General features: G+C 36.3%; 3 protein-coding genes across 4 annotated transcripts in view; all 3 read left to right on the top strand.

Annotated features, from left to right (window-relative positions):
- The first annotated feature begins 2 nt into the window (after positions 1-2).
- On the top strand, positions 3-14,554 carry LOC115928269 (coiled-coil domain-containing protein 60-like). Of its 2 annotated transcripts, XM_030995334.1 has the most exons (13): positions 3-792; positions 1,517-1,695; positions 2,167-2,236; positions 3,063-3,190; positions 3,739-3,789; positions 4,306-4,545; positions 6,017-6,127; positions 6,758-6,869; positions 7,983-8,006; positions 10,997-11,189; positions 12,042-12,120; positions 13,000-13,075; positions 14,426-14,554. In XM_030995334.1, exons 1-13 carry the CDS (start codon positions 385-387, stop codon positions 14,528-14,530), a joined length of 1,776 nt encoding a protein of 591 aa, XP_030851194.1. In that variant the 5' UTR covers positions 3-384; the 3' UTR covers positions 14,531-14,554. The 2 variants fall into 2 exon arrangements, with proteins under 2 accessions (XP_030851194.1, XP_030851195.1); XM_030995335.1 differs by lacking the exon at positions 7,983-8,006.
- Positions 14,555-15,019: 465 nt separating this feature from the next.
- On the top strand, positions 15,020-18,211 carry LOC115928270 (coiled-coil domain-containing protein 60-like). Its single transcript, XM_030995336.1, has 4 exons — positions 15,020-15,183; positions 16,008-16,166; positions 17,326-17,515; positions 18,090-18,211. The coding sequence occupies exons 1-4, from the start codon at positions 15,152-15,154 to the stop codon at positions 18,198-18,200; spliced, it is 492 nt and encodes a 163-aa protein (XP_030851196.1). The 5' UTR covers positions 15,020-15,151; the 3' UTR covers positions 18,201-18,211.
- Positions 18,212-24,903: 6,692 nt separating this feature from the next.
- LOC115928268 (2-oxoisovalerate dehydrogenase subunit beta, mitochondrial-like) overlaps positions 24,904-27,402 on the top strand; it is a 50,970-nt gene continuing 48,471 nt past the window's right edge. The window contains 1 exon segment of the mRNA XM_030995333.1: positions 24,904-25,077. Coding sequence (XP_030851193.1) covers positions 24,930-25,077 — 148 coding nt within the window. The 5' untranslated portion in view covers positions 24,904-24,929.

The raw sequence follows: 27,402 nt of genomic DNA, 5'->3' as shown, positions 1-27,402 counted from the left end.
GTATTACCCCTCATTCTGCTCAATGAGGAATTCAAGGGATACTCGTCATGATTTAATTATCCGTAGAAGACGTTATATCAACTACCAATCGTCATTCTAACTTAATTTTGGAATTAATCAACCTTGGAGAAACTGGAAAGAATATAGTGTGAGCCAGATTAACTGAATCATCAAAACAAGCAATAATTTCTTCAACGAAACAACAGATTTGTAGCTGCGACGAACAAGCGAACGCTCGTCCGGTCGCGGTCTATGACGTTTTCGGAGCTGGTTTCGAGGTTTGTTTGAAACTCATCCACTCAAGTTGGATCTCAAATTGATATCATGAATACATAACCATGTAATACTTTATTAAGGAATAAATAAAATAGTCGGGACAGATTGATGGTTTTCGCGAAAACGATGCCTGTGAAGGGGCACTCGTACGCCCAGTCGAAATCAGCTCCAGTCAAGTCGCATGAAGCCGTCAACGATATTTACCGTACCGCGGCGGCGGGCGGACACTTCCCCGGAGTTCTGGCGGTGAAAGAGGATGGCGTACTCCATACCAAGCCCCTGCCGCTGAAGTCGCATCAAGGTCTACAAATTCTTGCACGATCAGGCAGCCATTATAACTGCGCCTCACCGGCGAGGGAAGATGTTTTTCATGATAATTATGCCCGAAGAACAAAACAGCTGAATGAACAAGGTTATAATTCTGTAAATCATAAACCTTATCAGGTTTTAGGAGGACCAGTTGTTCTGGATGAAAAACAGCTAATTCTCTCGGCGCTAGGTCAACTCAAACAGAATGTAAGTACTATCAACTTTCCCCCTTAATCCATATTCTCTCTTGAAATAAATATACGCTTAGTTTGTTCTCTAATAAATAGTGAAACAGGTCAAAATGAATGAGTATAATTTATATTTAATCTAACAGACACATGCAATTGATACTGAAAATGAAGGAACAGCGAAAATATGATTTTTCAAAGTTTACTCCTTGCAGGATTCTAATGAATTACAGTTTTTATATATTAAAGGACGAACCAAAATGAGTAATAAAACCTTAAATCAGTGGTCCCAGTGGTCATCATTTTACCTATATAAAGCTCCACTAAAGTCACCCAGCCAGCAGTGGCTTACAATGTTCATAGATCAGTTGGAACAAGAGGCTTACTCCTGAAGATGAGGTTTTTTCAACTCCTTTCTTTTCTCCTATTTAATGCGAGTACACTACTTGTTAATAATTGTATCGTAGTAAAGTTACCACACTTTTATAAATATATATTCATTATGATTATTATGCATAATGCATATATTGTTTGTCAGTTTCTGGTGCAAAGGGAAGCAAGCTGGATTTCAGCAAACAAAACACTAGTCATGGTAAACATTAGCTATTTTTGGGCAGTTAACAAAAAATTATTTAGCGTTCTCAGAGGATGGTTGTTCAATCATATAGAATCATCATGTCATGTTAATTGATAATATATAAATTAAATAATTGCCTGTAATAAATTTTTATGTTTCTTTCCAGAACTCATCTGCATCCAAGTCAAAGGGTGTGTCCAGTGAGAAGGAGGATGACCAGAGCAAAGATGGTCAAGGTGGAGATGGGGCGGAGGAGAACCCTGCTGCGGTCAAGCCGTATAAGTTTGTGGTCAGGAGGAACAACAACAGCCATAAGTCTCTTCATAAGGAGGTGTCTACTGGCAGGTGAGTACCGTTGTACAGCACATGGAAGTGTGGTAGTATATAGTAGGTCATTCACTTGACTGACTCTCAAAGGGTTGAGGGTTTGAATCCCAGCCTGGCGTTAACAACTTTTGGCAAGACACTCGGCATTTGCCACTCTCCACCCAGGTGTTAATGGGTACCAGATATGCTTGTGCGGTACATATTTCGCCCCTTCGGCTATAATTGGGTTAATAATGTTGTAGCTTCAGGAGCATCACAGCATGATGGACATGTGCATTAACAAGAAGCCGCCATTGTTATAATAATTATTATTAATTTATATGCTTTGTTACTTTTCTTGCACTAACCAAATTAATACTTCTAACTTATATTAGGACCCAGCTAGCGCAACACAATACCTAACCATGATCTTGGGCAATGATATCGAAGCAATCTTGAAGCAAATGGAGACTTTAGCTAATAGTATTTTTTTTCCTATTCTGTTACCAGAGTGATGGTAAAATGTGCTAAACTGGGTCATGGGGTCTTCACAATGATCAGAGAGCAAGAGGAATTAAGGGTAAGTTTCTCCTTTTTTGTCATAAAAATTTAATTTGCATCCAGAAAGTTAAAACAAAAATTGTTTGATATATATGTACTTAATTTTGACCAACAATACTGTCTGTTTAAAGCCAGGATGCATTAAAATCATATCATTTTACGCAAAGTTAATGCTCTTCAGGCTCCAAACTGATGATATGATTTCTTTAATTAAAAAAAATATATATATTCTATTTGAATTTTATATAGTATCATTGTTTAAATGTAGAAGTTGCGTCTGTCCTCAAGGCCATATTTTAGTACATACATTTCTCATAGATGATATTATTTTGATTTTGAATGATTGTTCCCATATAACATTTCTCATAGATTGTTCCTGTACAACATTTCTCATAGATGATATTATTTTGATTCTTAATGATTGTTTTTGTACAACATTTCTCCTAGATGATATTTTAATTTCAAATCATTGTTCCTGTACAACATTTCTCATAGATGATATTATTTTCATTTTTAATATTGTTCCAGTACAACATTTATTATGCATTGTTTCCGTACAACATTTCTCATAGATGATATATTTTTTTCTTCAAACAATTGTTCCAGTACAACATTTATCATACATTGTTCCCATACAACATTTCTTGTACCGTAGATGGTATCTTGATTTCAAATGATTGTTCCTGTACAACATTTATCATACATTGCTCCTGTACAACATTTCTCATAGACAATATTATTTTGATTTTTAATGATAATTCCTATCCAACGTTTACCATACATTGTTCCTGCACAACATTTCTCATAGATTATATTTTAATTTTGAATGATTGTTCCCGATATAGGTGAATGCAGAACACAATGAGAGAAGGAGAAAAGAAGAACAAAGGAAGACAGAATGGCAACCAGCTGTTGTCGTGGTCTCAGATGGAGAGGAGACAGATGAAGAGCTGGAGAAAGAAGAAAGTCTTAGGTATGCTTAAAGCCACACTGCACTACTTATAGCTACTTGTGCCCTCTATATAGCAAACAATGCCTAAGCGGTGACCGTTGGTCCCCCATGGTCCCCTTTTTCTCATATTAAATGAGAGCTAATTTGATGAGATAACCACCTGTCAGTGACCATGCAGGGAGGTCTGGACCCTCCTGGCCAAACTAGTGCAGACAGGCTTTAAAGCCTTTAATTTTGCAAGGATTTGAGTTTGCAAAGTTGTTGAATTGTTGCAGGGTCACTAATCTTACACCAGCAATAACATGAAAATAGCTTGCAATGCATGTGCAACCATGTACTGTAAACATAGCCTCTGAACATGCACAATTGTCTTGTGTCATTGTCATTTGGAAATAGATGTTTGCTATTCAGCTTAATGGTATCTTGATGTACATTTGAATTTTGTGAAGTAAAATGAAACAAGTTAACAATCCTGTCTTCTAACCATTCACTTTATAATGTGAATATCGTTCATTAAAGATGATAAGTATGTTTGTCATGTTTAATGTGTTTCTATGTTTGTATTTCAGTGTTTATATGGCTCAGGGGGCAGAGAGCAGAAAAGAGGTGTCTTTTGCATTGTAAGTATAGTCATTATCGTAGGTAAACAAGGTGGTGTGACATAGTGTCCCCCTCCCCTCAAGAATTTTGCAGTCGCAATGTAAGGGCTATGATGACTTCATATCCAAGAAGCAAGGCATCTCATTCAGTTTTATAATATACTAGATATTTCAGATATTATCATTATAAATTTCTTTTGTTGTTGCCAATTTGCAAATTATTTCCTGAGGGTTCAGGTTAAGATGTATATGTTGCTAAATTTATTTTGGACGTCCTTGGTACTTGCCCTCTTTATATCAGCAAACTTTTACACTCCCCTTCTTTTTATTCACTCTCTGCATTTGATATACAATATGCACTCAACAAATTGATATAAATTTTTAAATATTATAAGCCTCAGCTCGGGAGTAAATAGCAGAAAATTGGTAAAACTTTTGATTACAAGTTTGTACTCATATCATATACATATTAAATCGTAGATACACAATGTAAGTTATCCAGGTATCAAATGCTTCCAACATTTATTCTCTACACAGCGATGCAGCAAGTACTACAGTCCCTGACAACCTGACAACAGAGCAGGGTGATGCAACTCGTCTTTCCACTGCTGCCATGACGACCACTGCCATGGCAACGACACCATCCAAGTCCATCCTGAGCGGGGCATCGTCACCCACCAAGAGGAGGCGGAACAAGCGACTGGTGGAGCCGGCACGCCCTTACACTCCCTGCCATACCAACATCAATATTGATCCGGAAGGAGATGAAACGGACAAGTAAGGCTTGTTAATGATGATCAATAATGATGATAATATGGTCTTTTTTATGCCTCCGCCACCGGAGGTGGTGCCGGAGGCATCATGTTTTCGGGTTGTCCGTCCGTACGTCCGTCCCGTTTGACCGTTATCACAATATCTCAAGAACCATTTAAGATTTAAACTTAAGACTCGTTAATAGTATTTATCACCATAGGAAGACGATCTGATTAGATTTTGGAGTACGTAGGTCAAAGGTCACAGGTCACAGAGGTCAACTTATGAAATTCCTTGTATTGAGTTTGTTAGCGCGATATCTCAAGAACCATTTGAGATTTAAACTTCAAACTTAAGGATAGTATGTATCACCATAGAAAGACGATCTGATTAGATTTTGGAGCACGTATGTCAAAGGTCAAGGGTCACAGAGGTCAACTTATGAAATTCCATACATTGAGATTGTTATCATGATATCTCAAGAACCACTGGAGATGTAAAAACTTCAAACTTAAGGATAGTATGTATCACCATAGGAAGACGATCTGATTAGATTTTGGAGCACGTAGGTCAAAGGTCAAGGGTCACAGAGGTCAACTTATGAAATTCCATACATTGAGATTGTTATCATAATATCTCAAGAACCACTGGAGATTTAAACTTCAAACTTAATGATAGTGTGTATCACCATAGGAAGACAATCTGATTAGATTTTGGAGCACGTAGGTCAAAGGTCAAGGGTCACAGAGGTCAACTTATGAAATTCCATACATTGAGATCGTTATCGTGATATCTCAAGAACCACTGGAGAATTTTCACTTCAAACTTAATGATAGTATGTATCACCATATCATAATATCTCAAGAACCACTGGAGAAATAAACTTCAAACTTAATAATAGTGTGTATCACCATAGGAAGACAATCTGATTAGATTTTGGAGCACGTAGGTCAAAGGTCAAGGGTCACAGAGGTCAACTTATGAAATTCCATACATTGAGATTGTTATCATGATATCTCAAGAACCACTGGAGATTTAAACTCCAAACTTGTTTAAATTGCTCTATGGCGGAGGCATCATTTTCGACTGCGCGCAGTCAAAATTCCATCTAGTTTCTATCTAATGTACAAGGTTAATAGGTTTGCTTAGACAGAATATGTGTCGCGGTAATTAGGCATAAATTAATATTTTATAAAGTTTGATTGAAGATATTTGTTGTTCTGATGGCATTAATATCAGTAGCCATTAAACAGAAGATCCTTATCTTTTCGTTGACACAGGAAAAGATAAAGAAATCGATGTATTGTGCAAGAAAATTGCCACTGTTGTGCTGCAAGTTCAGTCGAACAATTTTACAGTGCTTGGACGAAATCCTTGTATCAGTTTCAAGGATGAATAAATACTGTATAAGGTACAATCCAGGCATTTGTTTTGTTCTGATGACATTAACATGAGAAGTCTTTAACGGAAGACCATCTTGTTTTGATCGATACAGGAAAGCCATATTTCGTCAGATGTGTGCAGTGAATTGGATCTTGGAGGCCATGATGATAGAGCCCCCTGCCGCCATGGAAGCCATCAGTAAATGCTGGAAGATCAAATACAGGTAGGAGCCAATCTTCTTTATTAAAGCCTTGTTTACACATGATTGGCTGCATCACTTCTAAGTCACCTCTAAAAAGTACCGTTTCAGTATGAAAAACATTTTATGTGTGTTAACAGATGGAGGTGCAAGAAGGCAACTATGCCCTTAATGGCCACAAAGCAACACTCTCTCTGTCACATCTTCTCTCTCTCTCTCTCATCTTCTCTCTCTCTCTCATCTTCTCTCTCTCTCTCATATTATCTCTCTCTCTCATCTTCTCTCTCTCATCTTCTCTCTCTTTCTCTCTCTCTCTCCCTCTCATCTTCTCTCATCTTCTCTCTCTCCTCCCTCTCCTCCCTCTGTTCATCCATTATACACCATGTTATTACGAGTATCTTCAACCCTGGACCAAACAATGCACCTAATCATAGCCCTATACTCTAAACCCAAGCAATCCTAACCTAACCCCAAAATCTGTTATGAAAGTCTGAAGGAAAAGTTGCCGGAGCATAAATATACAGAAGCACCATATTCCAATTATATGTTTGTATGCGCAAAGTATCCAGTTAAACTGTGAGTTTGATAGCAACTTAGCATTTCACTTATTTCTACAATTTTTATCATATTGTATGTTCTTAATATCTTATGTAGGGATATGGAGAACAGATCATTTTGTAAGACCACCATTCAGAGGCTGAGGAAAGATAAGGCATTGGACACGAGATGGAATGCGTTCATATCAGCTGAGGGTGCGGGTCATCTGGTAAGAATCATTATGTTGTGTTCACATATGATCATGTTGCTCTTCCTTATAGTGCCCCACGCTTTCCTCTTGTAGTCAATTAGACCATCTACAATATTTGCCGATGTTGCTTTAGTACGTGTAATACATGTATATTAGCGCCACAGCTGATAGATATTTAATGTCCTCTCCGAGAGACGGAGTGGACCCCGGCCCCCCCCCCCACTCAGTGTTATTTAGGGTACGCATATGCGTGTTCCAACCGACCCCCCCCCCCCCCCTTTTCAGCAAAAGTCCGGTGTGTAAAGTCAATACGGCTCGACCTTTTTCTTTTGTATACGAGCCTTTTTCCGGACCCCCCCTTTTCAGCAAAAGTCCGGTGTGTAAAGTCAATACGGCTCGACCTTTTTCTTTTGTTACGAAAAGGACATTTTGGCAACACGCATGCGGTCATTTTGAAACCTGAGTGGGGGGGCCGGGGAGTGGACGGAGTGTTTTCTAAAGTAATGTAGCCTGCATGTATGACACATGGGAGGAGCATTTTAACACAAAACAAAGGCTTCGGTCATCGGCGCTTCTACTGACCAAGCTATCTTGTCTCCCTCCAGTTGATAGCTTTTTTAAAAGGTTGAATAAATGCATAAGTAGTTTATATCTTAAAGCAAAGCTTGCGTGATTATTAGCATGTTTGTAATATTTCATTGCCTATTCCTCATTGTATTGTTCTTCAATTGCACGGCCTGAATCATGGATCAACAAATTGAGTCCTAGTTAATATCAATAATAATAATGTTAAATATTTAGAAGTGCTAAAAACAAGAAGTACCAGAGCGCTTACAAATTCAAATATATGAAAAGTTAAGACTTCAGTTTGTTTTGTTTTGATAGCATGTGCATGCATGCATTGCTCATTTATGTAATGCTTCAAGTCTATAAATATATAATGTCATATCTGTGGCATGTTGATCCTCCATCATAATATATTTCTCGTCACCATTATACAACATTCCCTTTTTAGTGATATATATTTGTGGCATGTACTTTCCCCTCATACTATATGTTTACAGTATTGTCATTATTATTACTATACCTCATTCCCTTCTCCACCCCTCTCCCCTGCTGCCCCCTCCTCAGGCTGGCTTGCCTAGTGTATTCCAGGTAAAAACATGTTTTAAATGCTGTGAATGTGTTCGTACTAACTAGAGTACATTTAGTGTGTCATTCGCATGAAACTAATACTATCACGTTGTTTGTGTGCATGTTTTCTCTAGAAAAAATTAAAGACTGTCAATTTCTTGCATGTAAAACATCTTTTGTTTGCTAAGAATTGTGTCATCTTTTTCATTTAGATGTTCTTTGTTTTCCTGTCAATTGAATATGTGGTATAGGATGTGTGGAAAAAAAATCAAGACTGTCAATTTCTTGCATGTGAAACCTCTTTCGCTTGCTAAGAATTGATGGTTTGTTATGGTAGGTTGAGAAAATTACAATGCAAAGGAATTGTTACACTTGATTAACCATCATTCAGCTAGTTTGGAAATAAATATGTTGCATTTGGCAAGATTTAGAAGGAAAAAAAGCATATTTTTAGGTTATTCAAGTGCGTACAATTTCATTCATGGTCACAACTTCCTATGATTATGAGAAGGCCGGCCATTTTGATTGACATTGTGTTTTGTTTCAAACTCTGAAAAGGGAAACAAAGAAAACAAGTGTGCCAAGTGCAAAAAAGTGTGTGTTGGGTTGTAACATGTACATGTTGTCTTTGTTTTGATGATCTGTTAGACCATAAATGCAGGACTTTGCACATTATATGTACACTTCTCTTTAGCATGTCTACCAATAAATGTTTTATTGTGTGCTTCTTGCGGTTGGGAAAACACATCCTTTTCTTTTTAAGATTAGTTTTTATTGCATGCATCTGACAACATTAAATTGCTAATGGGTTGGATTTATGATGATTATGGTGATTTATACGTGATCAGTCAAATAGTCTTGGTCTGAAATTTCTCTTAAAGCTAAACTTGAGTTCTGGTAATGCGATTGCATTGTGAAAGAAAAGGTGTGGAATGGATCAGAAAAGTTGATCATATAGCATGTAAGTAATGGTGTGTAATGCAAGGTTCTGGAGTCATCAAAATCATCATAAATTTGGCAATGTCTTGGTAAAGTAACAATCACTTACACAGAAAGATGTATATGGGACAACACACATGGTGTCGGGGCTAGTACTATACCTGATTTCCTTATCTTTCTATGCTCATTACTCAGCCAGTTACATTTCTTCCAAAATTGTTTGGCACATGACATTTATTTGTAATCTTGAACATTCGGTGTAAGTTTTATTAGATTCTGTGAAAATTCATTTTCTTTTTTACCAGAACTCAAGTTTATCTTTAATTTGTTTGCTTGCATGCACCCTTTCATCTAAGAACTCTTGTTATTTGTGTTTTAACCTTATCACTTATATTAACTGAATTGTGTTCAATGTTTCTTTTAGGGGTATTTTTCTCTGACATTTCACATTACATTTTTTGCTTAAACAATTGTTAGAAAAAAATGTCCCTTAATCTCAAAAGCAGTTTCCTATTTTTCGAACAGTTCTTGTTTATTTTTTGTTAATGCGATCACTAATATTAACTCACTTGTGATGAATGTCTTTCTGCTTACAGTTAATGTCTTAAGACATTGCACATAAAACTTTTGTCTGTAGAATTGTTGATAATGTTATTTATTCTAAGAAAAAATTTTACCCTAAAAATGTATTTAGTTACGGTGAAATCTTTTGCTGATATTGTAAATCAAAGGACTATAATTCAATCCGTTTTAAAGTTGATGTTCATTGATTTTAAAAACTAACTTAATTTCATTATTGCAAAGTTGAAACTGTGATTCGACAAGGTTATCAAACTTCAATGCTTGGAAACATTTGAGGTGATTATTATTATAAATTATAAAACGCTTAAATACAGCCCCGGCATAGCACCTGAAGAGCTCTCCGAACGCTCCTGAGATGTGTGAGATCACTGTATGGACACGATTTGCACAAGCAGACGATGTCCCATGACATCACACACATTTTCAGTGCCTGTGTTTACATCTTCTCTTGAGTTCTTTCTCTTACTTCACTACCGTCAGGCTAAAATTATAATCTATTGCCTCACTCTAAACCCCGCACACGGTTTTATTTTGATGACAAATGCAGCGATACAAAAATAAAGGAATTTGTCGCTTGTAAACAAAATAAGACGGTATTGAATATTCAGCTGCACACAGCGCGGTATGTTCGGCGTTTCAAGAGGGAACAAATGCCGTCCTGATATCATTCCGGGGGGTTTTCAATTCGAAAGTCTGGTTTCTTTGATCGTTAATTAACACATATCCTTCGTATTTACAAGCAAAAGATTTTAGTTATCGGAATCGGGTCATATCCCCCTTTGAATGGTTTGACATGCCATTACATTTATATACACTAAACTCATTATAATTTGAGAAATAATAGCTTTGCAATTATGTTCATTCTCTATGGAATGTCGTCTGCTTGGGCAGTGTTGGTCCATATAGTGACGTCATTAAAAACATCGTTATTTTTCCGGCGAATCTCTCGCATATCCCAGCTGCTACTGGAGGTGGTTGTATTTGTATTTTTATAAATCACCCGATATGTAGTTGACCTAAAACTTGTACGATGGCTATCTGTTAGCTTACCAGTTTCTAGTGATACATTAGTTGACATATTTGTGATTTTCTTTGAAGTTCACCTTTAACCTTTGTAAAAGTCATAATTATGAATACTGACCCATGAGTTTAGTTATTAGTAAGGATCTCAATAACAAAGGTAATTGGTTCGCCACCCTGACAAAGACCCATATCATTTTCTCCATTAACATTAAAGCCCCTCTGCACTATTTTGGCCAGGAGGAATTAGACCTCCCTGCATGGTCACTGACAGGTAGTAATCTCATCAAATCAGCTCTCAATTAACATACATGTAAGAAAAAGGGGACTATGGGGGACCAATGGTCACCGATTAGGAATTGTTTGTTATATAGAGGGCGCAAGTAGCTATAAGTAGTGCAGTGGGGCTTTAAAACTCATTATTCTACAACATTTAATTCATTCTATTTATGTTGTATTTTTTTTCTCAGAAATCTCGCTCTCCTGCAAGGGGTCTGCTTTCCACTCAAAACTCAGGATTTACGAGAACGCTGCGTCGTCTGTCGGCAAACAGCACCGTCAACCGAGCGGCGTCGGCGATGGGTCACAGTTCAGTTGACCAAAGTCCTTTGTCACCTAAGGCCGAGGATTCCGCCAGTTCGTTCTTAGAGGCTGCTGATAAATGTAAGAAATAACGACGGACATTTTGAAGTTTGTTGTAGCACAGAGGTGCTGTGGTTTTGTGGATACATCACCAGACTGTAGTAGATCACAAGGTTTGGGGCTAAAATCCAGACCCGGCAATGATTCCTTCTGGCTTGATGTTTCATCTACATTTGCCACAGTCCATCCAGATCTGTACCTGACAGTTTTTAGTATTCTAATTGTGCAGTTACTCTGATGGCTCGACTATAACCGTGGTAATAATATTAAGGTGGCCTTGAGCATCAGCATAATAGCGATAAGTGGGGAAGGGGTTCCAAAGTCAGGGTACAGCAGCAGTGCATTCTCTGTCACTCCAACTGCTCTTTGTTCTGGGTTCTTTAAGCTTTGTGGAAACAGAAGAACAGAGACCTGGGGGTGTTTCATAAAGACTAAGATTGACTTTAAGTTGGACTTAACTATGGCAGGCCATTCATGCCATTGTTTTCTCTCACCATTTACTGGCATTTGTCTTTCAAGGGACTTACAAATCAAGGTCACAAATCTACAGAACTTACATTTTTTGATAGTTCATTATTGTAGGAAAAATGTATCTAAAGATGATAATGGTGAGAGCAACCAGTGGCATGAATGGCCTGCCATAGTTGAGTCCAACTTAAAGTCGATCTTAGTCTTCGTGAAACACTCCCCAGTATGTGTAGTTGAAGAGGGATGAAGATGAGAAGAAATAAAAGAAGGGGCTGGATTATAAAGTGAACTTTTGGTTAGGTGAGCAGTAACATTTTATATACCATGATGGCTATAAAATCCTTGTGATAACATTACTCTGCAGTGTCTGATTTTCATCATTTTGCTTGCTCTCTTCACACACAGTGGCTGATATTCAAGACAGTGTTTCAATACAGGGCAAACATGAGGACGGTAGAGGGGACACACCAGGGAAACTGCAAAGGTGAGAGATTGAGCTTAGCATATTGAGGGTTCAGCGAGACCAAGACGTAACTCCATATTTTCCCAAAATGAGTATTTGATATCATAATGTTCAGAAAAATGTGGACTTTCCAGGATACACAAAGACTTAACTTCCCCAACACCCTATTGAAGTCAATGGCTAGTGAAACATAGACTAAACTCCTTAAGGCCTAGGTGCTCAGTGACACATGAAGACTTTTTCTCAAAATGTCTTTGTGTCACTGACCCCTCGATATGTGCTTTCTGTTTACAGGCTGTCACCTCCACAGAGTCCTCAGCAATGAGTTTATGTTATTGAGAAATAACATAAAAGTTGTAATTCTTAAAATTGCACTGAATGCCCCAAACATTTCCTTCTATTTTCAAGTTTCGGCCTTTATGCAGCGTTGGAACTGTATTTATTTATCCAATTGCTTTTTCACTTATCAGAAAATATTACATGTAATCTATAGTTTCTATGCTCTGATAATATCTACTAACTTCAGGATTGTACTTTTAATTGTAATCACTGATTAATTTGATGGTATGTTACTAGCTAATTGTATGGATACATTTATGTACATGTATATCTGATTGTCAGAAAACACTTCAGGATTTTTCAAGCATCTGGACATACATGTATTAGTTACTCTTGAGTACAGTGATAAGCAGATGAAGTGTGCTAATAATATTCATCTCCTGTTTGCTGTACATACATGTATTATACAACTTTCCCTGTGTTTTAGTATCCCTGTTAATATTTACACATTTTTCAAGATCTGTGAAAAATATCTATATTATATATCCAGCAAATGAAGAGAAACATATTTTTTCCCTCATAACTCTTATAATTGAAATATTCATCTGTTGCATCATTTAGGTCTCCCTCTGTTTTGAGTGACAGAACAGCAACTCCCTCATCAAAGAGAAGTGGATCAATTGTGAATAAACTATCTGTAAGTATCAAACCTTACCTCATCAATGACGTTGCTTTGTGTTTCTCACTTGGCTGATACAGAATGATTAGGTTATGAAACTCTCTGTTTTGACCCCTTCAGGATTGCATGTAAATAATTCACTGTTGTATAATTACTTACTTGCCTATTTCTGTTTCTTGTGCTGTTATAAATGTTTAGCCTTCTATTGGTAGTGCTCTTTCTCCTTGGTTTCTGACTTGGGTCTTGAGGAAAGTTTACTCATAATATCCCTGTAGCCCATTAAAGACAGAATCCAATGCTTTATTGTTTGGCAAGTTATCTTTTGATTAATTCCTATCAGCACAGACAAAGAGCAAATTTATGCACAACATGTGTCAATAATGGTTGCCAAAGCAAATGTCACTTGATACAATGAATTTTGAAAATGGAAAATAAGCCTTAAAATCTGCAAATTGGCAACACTTGGGAAACTTTCTATTAACTGATTTTCCAGACACATTTGCACATTGTATGAGTTTTTGTAGAGAAAAGATCAAAGGAAGTGCTTCCAATTTACTGAAGAAGAGCTGCATAAGGGGTGGCAGCGGTGGGATATTAACCATTAAAGCTAAAGACCAGTTATGGTCATGCGATTGCATTGTGAAAGAAACATTGTGAAATCGATCAGAAAAGGTTGATCATCTAGCATATATGTACTGCAAGGTTCTGGAATCATCAAAATGATAAGAAATTTGGCCAAGTCTTCATAAAGTTAGAATCACTGTACTCAGAAAGATGTATATGGGACTACACACACGTGCGTGACACGTGCATTTGTATCTCTCAACAGGCAAGAGATACACTAATTTACCAAATATATCAATTAGTAGGCGGTTTCCCGTCAACATTTTTATCATCATTTATTATTCAAAACATATTCTTTTTTACACGATTGGTAATAAGAGCTTCCATTTCATTTTTTTAAATTTGGGCGTTTCCAATACTGGTCTTTACCTTTAATGCAACTTTTGCAACTTGTGAATGATGGCACTTTTGCTACAAGAAACTTTTCTGATTTTGCAAGTTTATTGATATGGACATTTAATTAATGTATTTAAAGGCAGTATGAAATTCTTTTGTAGTATGAATCTTTAGTGAATCAGGGCGTTTGGCAAAATGTATGAACATTTCTTGCACAAAAAATCTCTTGTTTTATGCCAAATACTTCGGGCATGCTTTTTAGCATTTGTGCATGCAATGATTTGATGACCCTAAACAAAAGAGAGTTTAGATATTTGTTAACGGACCAATTACATATTGATCATTTTACTTGAATTCAAAGGGATCCATTGGAAATTTTTATTAATATTCATATTTTTTTATTTATAGAAACATGACTTAGAGGAGAAGGACAAGCAAGAGAGACCAAGGGAGAGACAGGTTAGCACATGGGTGGCCACAACCAACAGAAAACTCCATAGATCACAAAGGTAAGGGAACAGTTTTAATGAACATTCCTAACCCTAATCAACCATCCACAATTCCACATGATAAAAATGTAGAGGAGAGAATGAAGTAAAGATATACAAAATGTCCTTTTTATCTAAAGTTGCTAGTTTAGTGACCTGGATTGGAGATCAAGGAGTCTGATTGATTTGTCTTATCTTTACAGTTTGTACAGGCTCATGTCAAATTATCAAAAGGAAAAAAAAAAAAAAACTAAATTGGTGTGAAAACATCTTTATTACTGGTATCAATACTTACAGTTATAGTAATATGATGCAAATACCATATTCTGTTAAATGAAGATGAAAATTTTCAGACTGTTTCAGTATTTCCATCTGATTTTAATTGAGTAATTGAGCTAGTTGTAATTTAAGAACTGTGATATAGAAGGGGAAAAGTGCCTTTTTGACTGTACCTCTTCTTGATGGAAACAGAATATTTTATATTTTGAACAATTCAGTGTTTTCATATTTGACCTTTGACATTTCCCCTTTCAGTGCTCCGGTAAGAAACCAGGAGTTCAAGCCCGTCTTTCCAAGCCGGAAGCATCTCTACCTAGCCAAAGAGCTCAGGACTCAGTTTGCAGACGTCACTGAAGACCAAGCACTCATGCTTCATGATAAGCTAGAAGCTATGGAAAAGTTAGTAACAGACACTTCTTGCTCTTTGTCATATCTGTTCCTACACCGCTTTTCTTCCTCTGCTTATAGTGTTTATATTCTTGCCCTCCCCCCCCCCCCCCCTGTTTTGTTTTACTTCTCCAGCTTCTTTTTCTTTTAAATATTTCTCTCTGACTCTTTGTGAGATTCTTCATATCTTGTCCGTATGTGTTCATGCACATGCACACCATAATTTTGGCTATCCTCCTCCATTTCACATTGCCCTTTTGAAGGCGCATAGAATAAGAGAAACGGTGAACTTTCACAGTGCTATTAAAGGGGGACCCCCCCCCCCCCCCTCGATTCCTCCCACCACACCACATCCCTAGGGTTTTGCTTCCTTGTTAACAATTTTCTGGATACGCCACAATCTATGCGCTTAGAGACATTTGTATTAAGCACTATATAAAAATTAAATATTATTATTATAGGCAATGTTTATTAATGGTTTTCATTATATTTAATTTTTTGTGTCAACTTATTATGTACCCTTTTTTTTTCTAGTTTCAAAGTACATTTCTTTCCTCATCAGTACGGTCTTCTTTCTTTAGAAGTATCTCTTCTAATCTCAAATCCTATTTGTTCATCTTTTCTTTATTTTGTCTTTTATCTGTTAATCATACCTTTTAAAGTTGGCTTAACAATAAAACTTACTTGCCCTTCTGCAATCATGAAGCTAAATTATGTTTCTGTGAAAGGCTCTGTGCAACTGTTGGGCAGTTGAAAAGAATTCAGTTTTACTCAGCTGATTGTTAACTGTAAAGTACAGCTTCTTATGAATTCCTTCTCTTGTCTGCCCTTTTCAGGAAGCGACTTGAAAGGAGTGAGAACAAGTTCCAATCGATCCGCACCAACGTTCACATCAGCTCTCAGCTGGCTTTACTCAAGGAAGCCGGACAGGACAAAGATGAATTGCTAGCAGAAGAAAATAAACGAAAGAAGAAACTGGAAGATGAGAGCAAATGGTGAGTCGAATGAGCTCTCTTGGTTAAATCAGTGTATTTAATGTTATGATTATGTTGGTTTCTTTACGATGACTTTTGTTTCAAATCTTGCAGCAAATAGCTACATGTACAATTCAACGTAACTTATAAGCTGCCACCCATACAATGCACCCAGTGCCACAGTGCTAATCCCTTTTGTGCCAGCCACAAATCTCCTGTGTGCCAAGTTAATTTTAGGGTTGGTTCAAGTGCGTGTTATTTAAATCTTTACAAAAAAAAAATCGCTAAATTACTTGAGAAAATCCAATCTGACTGTTGTATACAAAGACACGTAATCCAAAGCCGATAATCTGATGCACGCGATGGTAGCGCTGCAAAAGCACTCAGCACGGTGCAATGGGCATGAACAATGACTGTTATTACATATGCTTGCTAGCGTGCACAAAGCAGACGAGACGTAGCTCGCTAGCATGAACGTAGCAATCAATCGATAGCGCGCTCGCGTGCACAGAGCACTATAACAGTAGCGCGTTAGCAGTCTCATGGCAGGATATGAGTTAAGATGCGTGTACACTTTAAATTAAGGGTTCTAATGGGTTTGATTCTTTCAACATTTGAATTCATTTCATACTGAAGTTGCTGTTCGTAGGTTGAATATGAAAACAGGGTCAAGAACATAACAATTTAGAGTAAAACAGAAGGAGGTGTAGGAATTGGCCGTTCCTAACTTTTCCATGGCTTCTAGTTCTATCTTATGAAGCAGGAGTGCTTGGTCTGATCAGTGACGTCTGCAAACTGAGTCCTGTGATCTTTGGCAAGGTAGAGATGCTTGCAGCTTGGGCTTGAAAATCCTGGTTATTAAAGGGGGTGTAGCATGACGAGCCTCTGTGTCTTTTCCGTGGCCTGACTCGGGGCTAATCGGGTATAATACGACTACGAACGATGCGACCCCAGTATTCACGTGCGTGCAACATACGCAAAAATAAAGCATGAGGAGAACTTTGGGCTGTTTCGCGAACGCTAGCGTGTGCTGATCATTAATCAAGTCCATTCATTTATGTGTAGTTGTCCAATAGAAGTCGTAGATGGCGTTTATCAGTATTTGCCATGCTACACCCTCTTTAAGTGAGCACTGAAAGGAAAATGCTAAACACTCCTTTCTCTTTAACCATGCCCGCAGGTACCAAGAGTTGGTGCGGAACCTTCCAGCTGATATCAGCAATGACAGACCTTGCATGGCCATACTGGACAAGCTACAGAGCCTTGGGAAGATTGAGAGTAGGAAAGCAACACCTCAGAAGTTCCTCAATGTCTTAGCTGGTCTGAGACATTGGGAGATCTGTTCACCAGATATAAGTGCAGCCATAGAGGTAAATATCAATGGATTGAGTTGTACAACATATATTTGTTTTCTTATGCAACAATTGCTCCACTGTAAATTTCCTACACTAACCAATTAATAGCTTCAACTCTGTACCAAACTATACCTAACCCTATCCCTAGACCTAGCCTAAACTAAAACCCTAATAGTATACTATTGATGACATAAATCCTGGGGCAATTGTTGCTAGAGCAAATAATAATAATAATAATAATAATAATAGCTAGTTCTTACATAGCGCTTTTCAGGACCAAATGTTAGATCACCTTATCCATTAGATAGCATGTCCAAAGAATTATAGGCCTCATTATAATGTTTGCTTCCTTCAAGAGTGAACTTTCTCTTTTAAATGATGAAATGAGAATGTTTAGTTGTTGTTTTTTTAATCCCAAAATGATATGAGAAGGAGGAGGGAAGGCAGGGTGGGCAGTGGGGGTAAAGCAAATTCAACTTCAGCTTCCCTATTCCTTTTTTACTATTTATATACATACTGTATCTAGTATCCTCCATGATTTACACATACAGTTTGTAGTAATCTTTATTCTCTGTCATCTCTTTCACAGTTTGTTCGAGAGAAGGTTGTTGGGATGGCGGTGGAGGAGTTTGAAGCCTGGTACCAGGCAGAGATGCCAAACATCGCTCGGTCCAAGAGCGCCCCACCAGCTACGACATGATCCTATCCAGCACCAAAAGGGTAAAGATTTGCCCCCCCCCTCCTTCCCTCCTTGGAGCAGATTCCAAGCATGAAGTTTGTCTCATTGGCATTCAATATAAAACTAGAAACTCTTGTGACTTTACACTTTGATCATCAATCGTAAAAGATGATCCTCGTCATGGCAAGAAACTTCATAATAATTGAAGAATTCAGTACTGTGATTCATAATTTACAGCATGGAACTTCTGAGAATCTTGACCATTCTCCAAATTGATGCAAATTTTTAGTTTTTACAGTAATCAGAAGCGGATTCAAAAGGATAGACACTACTGCCCAACTGGAAATGGAATGGAAAACAAAGATAGATTTCTGTAAAAGGAAATTATGTAATTATTTATCTGCATTTTGAGAAATCAGAAAAAATTGCAAAATCTGGACCACTTTTAGAATTCATCTAAGTTTCTAGTTTTACAGTATTTAGAAGGAGAAATAGTATTTGCCGGACTTCCAATTGAGAAGCAACAAAGTAGAGAATTCTAGAAATGGATATTCAGCCATTTTGTATCTGCAGTGTGGGGACACCAGGAAGTATTTGAGAATCAAAGAGTGCCTTTGGAAATATCCTTCTTCTGTTTGAACTTCTAAGATGAGGGGTGAAAAAAATCCCTTGTTCTTCCATTGTGCAATGATATAGTGAGGACCAGAAAAGTGTTATTGATCTCATTATGTCTTAAGAATTCAATGTGCGTGTATATGAAATATGTACTGTTTCATACATGAACAAGAATCATGTGAAGTAGAAAGATCATGTGACAGTAAATATTCTTACTGATGCACAAACCTTAATGGTATGAAATTTCACCTTTAATTCAACTTGTAGCAAAAACAGAAGAAGAAATAATCGTGTTATCTAAACTGAAAATTGAAAACTGAAATGTGTGAATTTGCGAATGATGGTGCATTATGCGAATTTTCAATCAAAATGTAACATTTCATATAAATGTAGACTAGAAAGTACCTCTTTGTATGAAAACACTGCAAAGAGAAGCGTTTCTTTTCTTGATGATTGACCAAAGTATTAAAGAGAAGGTTGAGTTCTGGGAAGAGGTGAAAAATAATTTGTGAGCATTACTCATTCTTATTATGCAAGTGTGGAAGAACATCAGTTAAGACATGTTCCCTGAAAAGCATGGCTCTTCAAACGCCTTAATATTCTAAATATGCATGTAACATCGTAAAAATGGGGGGGGGCGGCTTTTTACGCCACGTGTTCATGTAGTCCCATATACATCTTTCTGTGTGCAAATGTTTGTAACTTTACCAAGACTTGGCAATTTTTTTTATCATTTTGATGATTCCAGAACCTTGCAATACACACAAATTCTTATATGCCAGATGATCAACCTTTTCTGGTCGGTTCCACACCGTTTCGTTCACGATGCAATCGCATGACCAGAACTCAACTTCATCTTTAATGACAGAAGAGAGTTTATTATTACATGTGTTTTGATAATAATGGTAACTAAAGAACTAATATTAAAAGAGATCTTTTTTATAATGCTGAAGTTAAAACAGGGTATAGTATGTTATAAATGATGCACCTTACATGTAGATTCTTTTTGTGAGTAAAAGTTATATTTTATCATGTCTTTTTTGTATACAAGAGTTCATCATGCTAAAAAGAAACATCTTTCATTAAAAATTTATATATCACCATATGTGAAAGGTCCAAGGATTGAAAAGCTCTATGCTGATTTGAAACATGTGCTAAGGCACTTTTAAGAGTGCAGTACAAGAGTCTGTCTCATAATGTTTACTGTAAGCTAGTTTTCTATATGATATACTTCCAAACAGGGTTTACGCTGAATATAAGACAATTATGCAAGCTGAAAAACTGAGTAGTAGTCGAGTAAAGAGAGACAGATTTGCTCTTGGTGTAAGGGGTTATAGGTTGATTTTATACTTGCTACCTATACACAATACTTTGGCATTGGTATAAGGAAACATTAACAAGTTTACCACATGCTTTCCAGTATAAATATATGCAATGATATGGAAAAGATTTGCTGCTCTTAGAAGCAATTTCTTAGGATTTTTCTGTGGTAATAAATCAATTTTTGCAATGCTTGGCACCTTGAAGTTGGTTTTAATAAGAATTTAATCATGCCTTCCATTTTGAAATGCAATTTTTTTTCTACTTTTATCGAAACATTTTTTTCTTATATAATAAAGGAACAGAGCTATTAAAACAAAGAACAAATGAATATCTTGTCTGTTTAGAGCCAGAAGGGCATTATAATAGCCTTATTGTTCTCAATCAACATACACTACATGTATGTACTATTTTCTGTTACATTTAAAAAAAAAAGAGAAAGTATACCTGTACAAATATTTTTTATACTAATGCAACTACTAGTACCATTGTTTTACTTTTTACAGTTTTAAAGATCAAATATTTATGCAGTTTAAGATACATATTGAGTAGTCATACAAATTTTGTTAAAATATCAATTAAGCTACTTTCCGTTTTTTGTCTTGTAACAGGGGAAATAAGATAATTTACTGTTCACTGTGCAACTCAAATGTATCTTATATCAAGGTGAGATGACGTTCTCCCCGTTGGAATTGAATGTGAGGGATATTCTTCCTCTTAACTCTCTTCATCTGCTAACGGATTGAAGTCCTTGACTGCCACATTATTGGAATGATATGTATATGTGACAAAAGACAATTTAGGCAAAACTACATTGTCTCTTTTGGTAAGAAATAGAGCGCCACTTACGTTGGCTTGTTTCAGCTACATGTACATGCAGTAGGGAGAGTTGTGGAGGTCCACTATGTGTTTCATTAGTTGTCGAAGCTAGCTAATATAGAGTTAACTGGTAGTGATTGAAGATGTATATGTACACCTGTACATGTATGTACGGATTATATTTTAAAGTGTGGCAGCTATAGTTTGAGTACCTATATCAAAGAAGTAAATGCATGTGTGTATATATATTTGTTCATTTTGAAATGGCTTCCAAGAAAAGAATCTAGTTGACCAAATCAAAGAGTTTTTTCTCCAGGAATGTACAGATGTGCACCTTCTATGCAATAAGTGTGAACTTATCACTGATTGATTGCGGAGAGTGTGCCTGCACTTGTAAATCTTTGAATATTTAACCTCTGAAGGATAATGTCGGGCCTCTCAATTTGAGCTGCTATGATTATAGTTGTAGGAATCAGGAGCAGAGAATGCTTCGTTTCAAGTTGATTTTAGGACCATCATGCTTACTGTACTAAAAATGCTTATGATTTAGAAAATGATGAAATACATACAAAATGAAATTTAATTCAGTGAATTCAGTCTCAGTGTTCAGTACATGTACAGTATTCTGAACATTTTACACAAAATTGAACTCTCCATAGATATTTTCCCTGAATATTATGAATATGATGACAAAGCAACGTCCTAAAAAAAATTGTATGGTCATATTTTGTACGTTATTTTAGAGCTGGAATTAAAAATATCTGATTATGGGTTAGGGTTTTTTCTCAGCAGAGATATAGTACATACTAGAGTTAATTTGCAACTACTTAATTTTTTTTTCTTGAGAGGGGGGGGGGGGGGGGGGGGAGGGATGTTAATGTTCACTTCCACCAATATTCTATTCTTGAGATAACAAATGAATCAATGTCAGTTTTGTAGGTAACTCAATCTCCATAATTCTTTGCAATATAATAATTACAGTTTGGAGTTGATGTGAAATCACGTTTGTTGTGATCAAAATGCTGCACAGAGTTTGAGTAATTGTGTAAATAAAAATTACATATTTTTATCTTTTTTTTTTTTGTCAATATGTAATTATGTAACAGTCTTTCAAATATTGTATCAATAACAGCTTATAAGAAGAAACTATATTGCTAGAAAAGATATTCCATAGTAAAAAAAAAAAGTATATTTTGTAAGTCATTAAAATGTACATTATGTGGCTTGATCTTTCGCTGTAATTTCTGTGTTCTTCCTTTGATGTTCTATACAAGGAATCTTAATTGTTTTGTTCATACATCATTCTTATATTTTTCATCCCAGAATGATAAGTTGGACAGCTATCACGAAAATAATGACCTTTCTGTATCTAAAGTCTCCAATTTTTGTTAAATTCTGTAATCAATGTGTATCAAATTGTATCAGAGTAAGTATAGTTGAACAATCAATGTACATGTAGTTTTTTTAATCTTTGTTTTGATAAATGATCATTTAGGAAAATGTTGTACTTGTACATGTAAATTGTAATAATCAACCAAGTGGTCTTTTTTGCTTACAGTGGCTGAAATAAAAACAGGGTCTCTATATAAAGAGGAATTTGCTTCAGTATAACTCAATAATATCATTATTTCTATTTTTCTGTGTTTTTGTCTGTGACATTTGAAGTAATTCTCAAAACTTACACTCAAATAATCCTAATAAGATGGCATTAGGATTTGAATCATTGTATCATAATTTTTTGTTTAATGTGGAACATAACAAATGGTTATGCATGTGATTCTTATATCAGTATAAGATGCTGTTCTTCTTATGTTTCCTTATTTATGTTTAAACCACTTTGGTTAATATGTAAATTGACAGTAAATGTTTAGATTCTGAGACACAAATGTTTATGCAAGTATTGTAATATGATACATTATTTTTGCAGTTCTTGATTTTGTCTTGTACATGTGTGTAATTTGATTTCACTGTTTGATATATCACTTCTTCGGACACCACCAAACACAAATAAATACTTTTGCAAGGAAACATATTACACATGTCTTTTATCATTTGAATTCATTATCACTATTTCCTTGACGTAATTATCATTTTGTGTGTATTTCTATTCCCTTTAGACCATGCCCCTTGTTATTAAGATCAACAGGATAGCTTACTTTTAAGAACCTTGTAGAATCAATTCTCTAGAATAGTTAAATAGTTTTCTCCATCATTCTGTCTTCATCATTTGATCTCTCCTTCATTTTCTTTCTCTCCTTCATTTTCTTTCTCTCCTTCATTTTCTTTCTCTCCACCATTCAATTTATTCCCTCTCTTCATCATTCTCCCCAGCATTCATTTCATTCTCTCTTCATCATTCTCTCCACTTTTCCATCGGCTCTGTCCGTTCTCTCTTCATCATTCAATCTCTCCTTCAAATGTTTAGATCATTAGTCTCTTCACTCGATCATTATATCTTTCATTCAATCTTTCCTTTAATTTTCTCTGATCATCATTGTCTTTGTCTCTCTTCCAACAGCCATATCTCCATTTTCTCAGATAATCATCCTCTCAATAGTTTTTAATTTCTCCGTGATTTTCTCCTTTCTCTATGCGTCACTCGATCTCTCCTTCAATTTCTTTTAATATTCTCTCCATTATTTTCTCCATCATTCTCTCCATTATTTTCTCCATCATTCTCTCCATTATTTTCTCCATCATTCTATCCATTATTTTCTCCATCATTCTCTCCATTATTTTCTCCATCATTCTATCCATTATTTTCTCCATCATTCTATCCATTATCTCTGATCATAATTATTGTCTCCAGCATTTTCTCTATCATCTAGTTATCAAACGATTATATCTCCTGTCATTTTTCTGATCATCAACTCTCCTTCGTTCTTTCCATCATTCTATGATAATAATCAACCAGAATATACTTCCAAGCATACAAAGGCGCATGGCTCCAATTGCATTATATTGACAGAATCTCTATAATGATTTTTCCTTTCCTCCTTCGTTTTTTCTTCTTTCAACAATTCTCCTCTTCATCATGATTCTTTCCTTTTCTTTGATCCTTATCCACAATTCCTCCTTTGAATTATTGACCAGGCTTCTTTTCTTCCCATAATATCATTTATTCCACCATGCATAATATATACTCCCTTCATTTTAATTTGTAATCATATATCATTGATTCTCTCCTATCTCTTTTCATCCATTCTGTCCTGGCCACTGTTCTCTCAATTATTCTATATATTGCTCGCTCTCTCCCCCCCCCCCTCTCTCTCTCTCTCTCTCTCTCTCATTCTCTCTGTCCCTCCTCTCTCTCTCTCTCTCTCTCATTCTCTCTGTCCCTCCTCTCTCTCTCTCTCTCTCTCTCTCCCTCTCTCTCATTCTCTCTCTGTCCCTCCTTTCCTCTCTCTCTCTCTCTCTCTCTCTCTCTCTCTCTCTCTCTCTCTCTCTCCCCCCCCCCACCCCCTCTCTTCTTCATTTTACATCAAGTCTGCCCTTCATCCATAATTATTCTCTTTCTCTTCATCACTATATTTTATCCTTATTCATCAATATCATCATTATCATTCACCTTTCTTGTTATTAGTGTTCTCTCCATCATCCTTAATTCCATCGTCATCATCAGTATGGACCTATTCATTTGTCATTCGTCATTCTCTGGTATGACTCTCCATTATGGTTCATTCTTACTTCATTCTCTCTTTTTTTTCTTTCCGTTAATGAAAGAAGTATGGCAGTGAGATTTTCCTCAATATTTCTCTATCCCAGTTTCCATTCTCTTTAAAAAATTGTGTTTGTTTGGTTGTTGTTGTTGTTCTTCTTCTTATTCCCCCCACCCCCTTGGGGAGGGGGGGGGGGTTAAGGGTTTTATTTTTAAGGTTTAAAAAAAAAGCAAAACAAGACGAGTGGCTGTAAAATAAGGGCGAGTTTGAAGACAAAGCTACCTCCGCAAGTTTGCACTTCAACGGGTCGATTCGTCTAGATCCCAAGTCCGTAAACATGGCGCTGCTCAGGCAAATTGCTGGAAGGCTGACTTCCATGTCATTGCAGGAATTATCTGCATCTCAATCAGCTCCGATTATAAATGGATCCAGACGGTTCGCTTCAGCATTTAAATTTGTTCCTGATGCAGCCTCGCCATCGGATGGTAAGTAAACTGTGTGTGTGTGTGTGTGCGTGGAGTCCAAATGAAATCTTTAAAACTTGACACTCTTTTCAATAGGTGGGACCTTGATAATAGTTGTGGGGAGGGGGGGGGGGGGGGGGGGGGCATAAGCTGAGCACTTTGTTTTCATAGGCTAAATCGCCTAAGTATGCTCTAATTCAGTGTTGATGATGATTTAGTTATTTGTTGATTGGCATGATCTTGGTTCTGCATATTTTGAATGAAGATGACATGAAAAATCAGGATCAACATGACCGTCAAACGACATTAATTAACGCAAAATATCAAATTATTTTGTAGGTCTATCTGTGTGATCTGTCATGATCAATTTAATGCCTGGTAATACTTGTTTCACTGAATGAAAGGTTCCTTGAGCTATGTAGTACTAGTACGCACAGCTCACAGGTAATAAATGGTTACCAATCTTGATTTTATGGCAGACTAGTTGGTACGCTGACCATGAAACAAATTGCAAAAGTTCCAAACTCGAAATGGGATTATGAAGTCTTTATTAGCTTCCTCAAACGAAGAGTTGTATGAAGAGTCGAAGACAACACAGACTCAAAATTCAATCTGTAATGAGAATCAGATGCACAGAAAATACAATAAATTAATAAGTATTGCACGAAAAAGTTTCCTTTGTTTTCTTATTTCTGAGTGCCTCTAATACAACTTAATGAACTTGTACTCATAAATATACACCACTTGTATATCAATTACCCAAACTGTTCTAAACATGAACCTTGTGATTTGGTAGCCATACATAAACATGCATTTGTATTTGCATAATTAATAAAGGCAACTAACTCAACATTTGTGACTACAAATGTATACTTTCATAAACATCTTTATAAATGCCTAACGAAAATAAATGCCACAGCTGAAATCCAAAAGCCTATCTCATTATACGTGTTTAAATCACATCTTTCCAAAATATCAACCCAATCTGAAAATCAACATTTGTTCCTAATAATCCACATTACAATTGTGACTAAATACCTTTATCAGAACTATACTCAATAAGTCTTCACAAACCTACGATACATAACTCTCTGTTAATGTTACAAAGATAACTCAAAACATATGCAAAGCCCCATGTATAAAGCTTGGCTGTAGCTGTGCGCATAATAAGTAGGTGACATTTACACCCTGCACAGTACAAACCACTTGCTTGTAAATTACATTATCCAGAAATCTACATGAATATTTCAAAGCAAAACTTCACTTGCAATGACTAAATAAACACAATGCAGGTCATTATAATTGACAAAATCTCACCTAAATTGACATTTTCTCTTATTCCCCTTTACATATATCCACTTTTACTCTTCGTCAAAACGGCAACAAATTATACAGTAATGTCCCTGGCATAGCACCACACGTATAAGATTCCCTTTCACACGTGCGATTCAATGTTTACTGAAGTTGAACGAATTAAATTCAACTTATCATTTACACATTTAACATAACTTTATCTAAATATCAGAAACTCACTTCTTTGGCCGGAACTAAGCAATTTACTGCCGAAACACTGGGCTCACTGGTGTCACTGTAAAAACAGGACAAAACGGAGAAAACTGGGAAAACTGGAGAGCTCATCTCCAGTGACTTGACGCTCGACAGACTACACGAACAAGTGTCTAAAATGGCTTCGCTTATTATCGAAGTCGAAAGTAAGGTGTCCTTCAAAAACAAATACTCAAAGAAAAGGCCATTTCAAATCCTACTATAAAAAACATCGATCATAAATACAACAGATATTGTAAATATTTAAATTGCCAATTCACCTTCTATAAAATACCTAAATGCTTCATTTAGGCTGAAAGAGAATGAATATCTAGCTTTTCTGATATTATAATTAACAAAATGAACCTTTTTTCTTATCTTATGAAACAAAGAATCTGAACTCTAAAAATCTCTTCTAAGATTTTCGACTTGCTGAAAAACCACAAAATAAATTTCGCTCAGCGAAACACTAGTACGATCTAGATTCTAGTAGTAGTAGTACGAGTCGAGTTGAGACTTTTATAAATTTCACCTCGACTAGCAATATGAAATGAAATCTATACAAATGTTTTGCCTTATTGGGGGGCGAACCTCAATCAGTATATTGATATTCTTGTTACGGTAAGTTGTTAGTTAATAAGAGCTTAGTTTGGCACAATTAATGTGTCACACTGCACATATTTGAGAGGTGCATACAGTTGTAGCTTATGGATCCTGATGAGGCCCAGATGTTTTGTTTTCCTTCTCTCTCTCACCTGGACAATTTTACGTGTAAGACGGAATTTTTGAATAAGGATGATG

This window comes from Strongylocentrotus purpuratus, unplaced genomic scaffold, assembly GCF_000002235.5.
Source record: "Strongylocentrotus purpuratus isolate Spur 01 unplaced genomic scaffold, Spur_5.0 spur5_scaffold_21, whole genome shotgun sequence".
Lineage (NCBI taxonomy): Eukaryota > Metazoa > Echinodermata > Echinoidea > Camarodonta > Strongylocentrotidae > Strongylocentrotus > Strongylocentrotus purpuratus.
The sequence above is the reverse complement of the archived record's forward strand: the minus strand, read 5'-3'. Positions and strand labels throughout refer to the sequence as shown.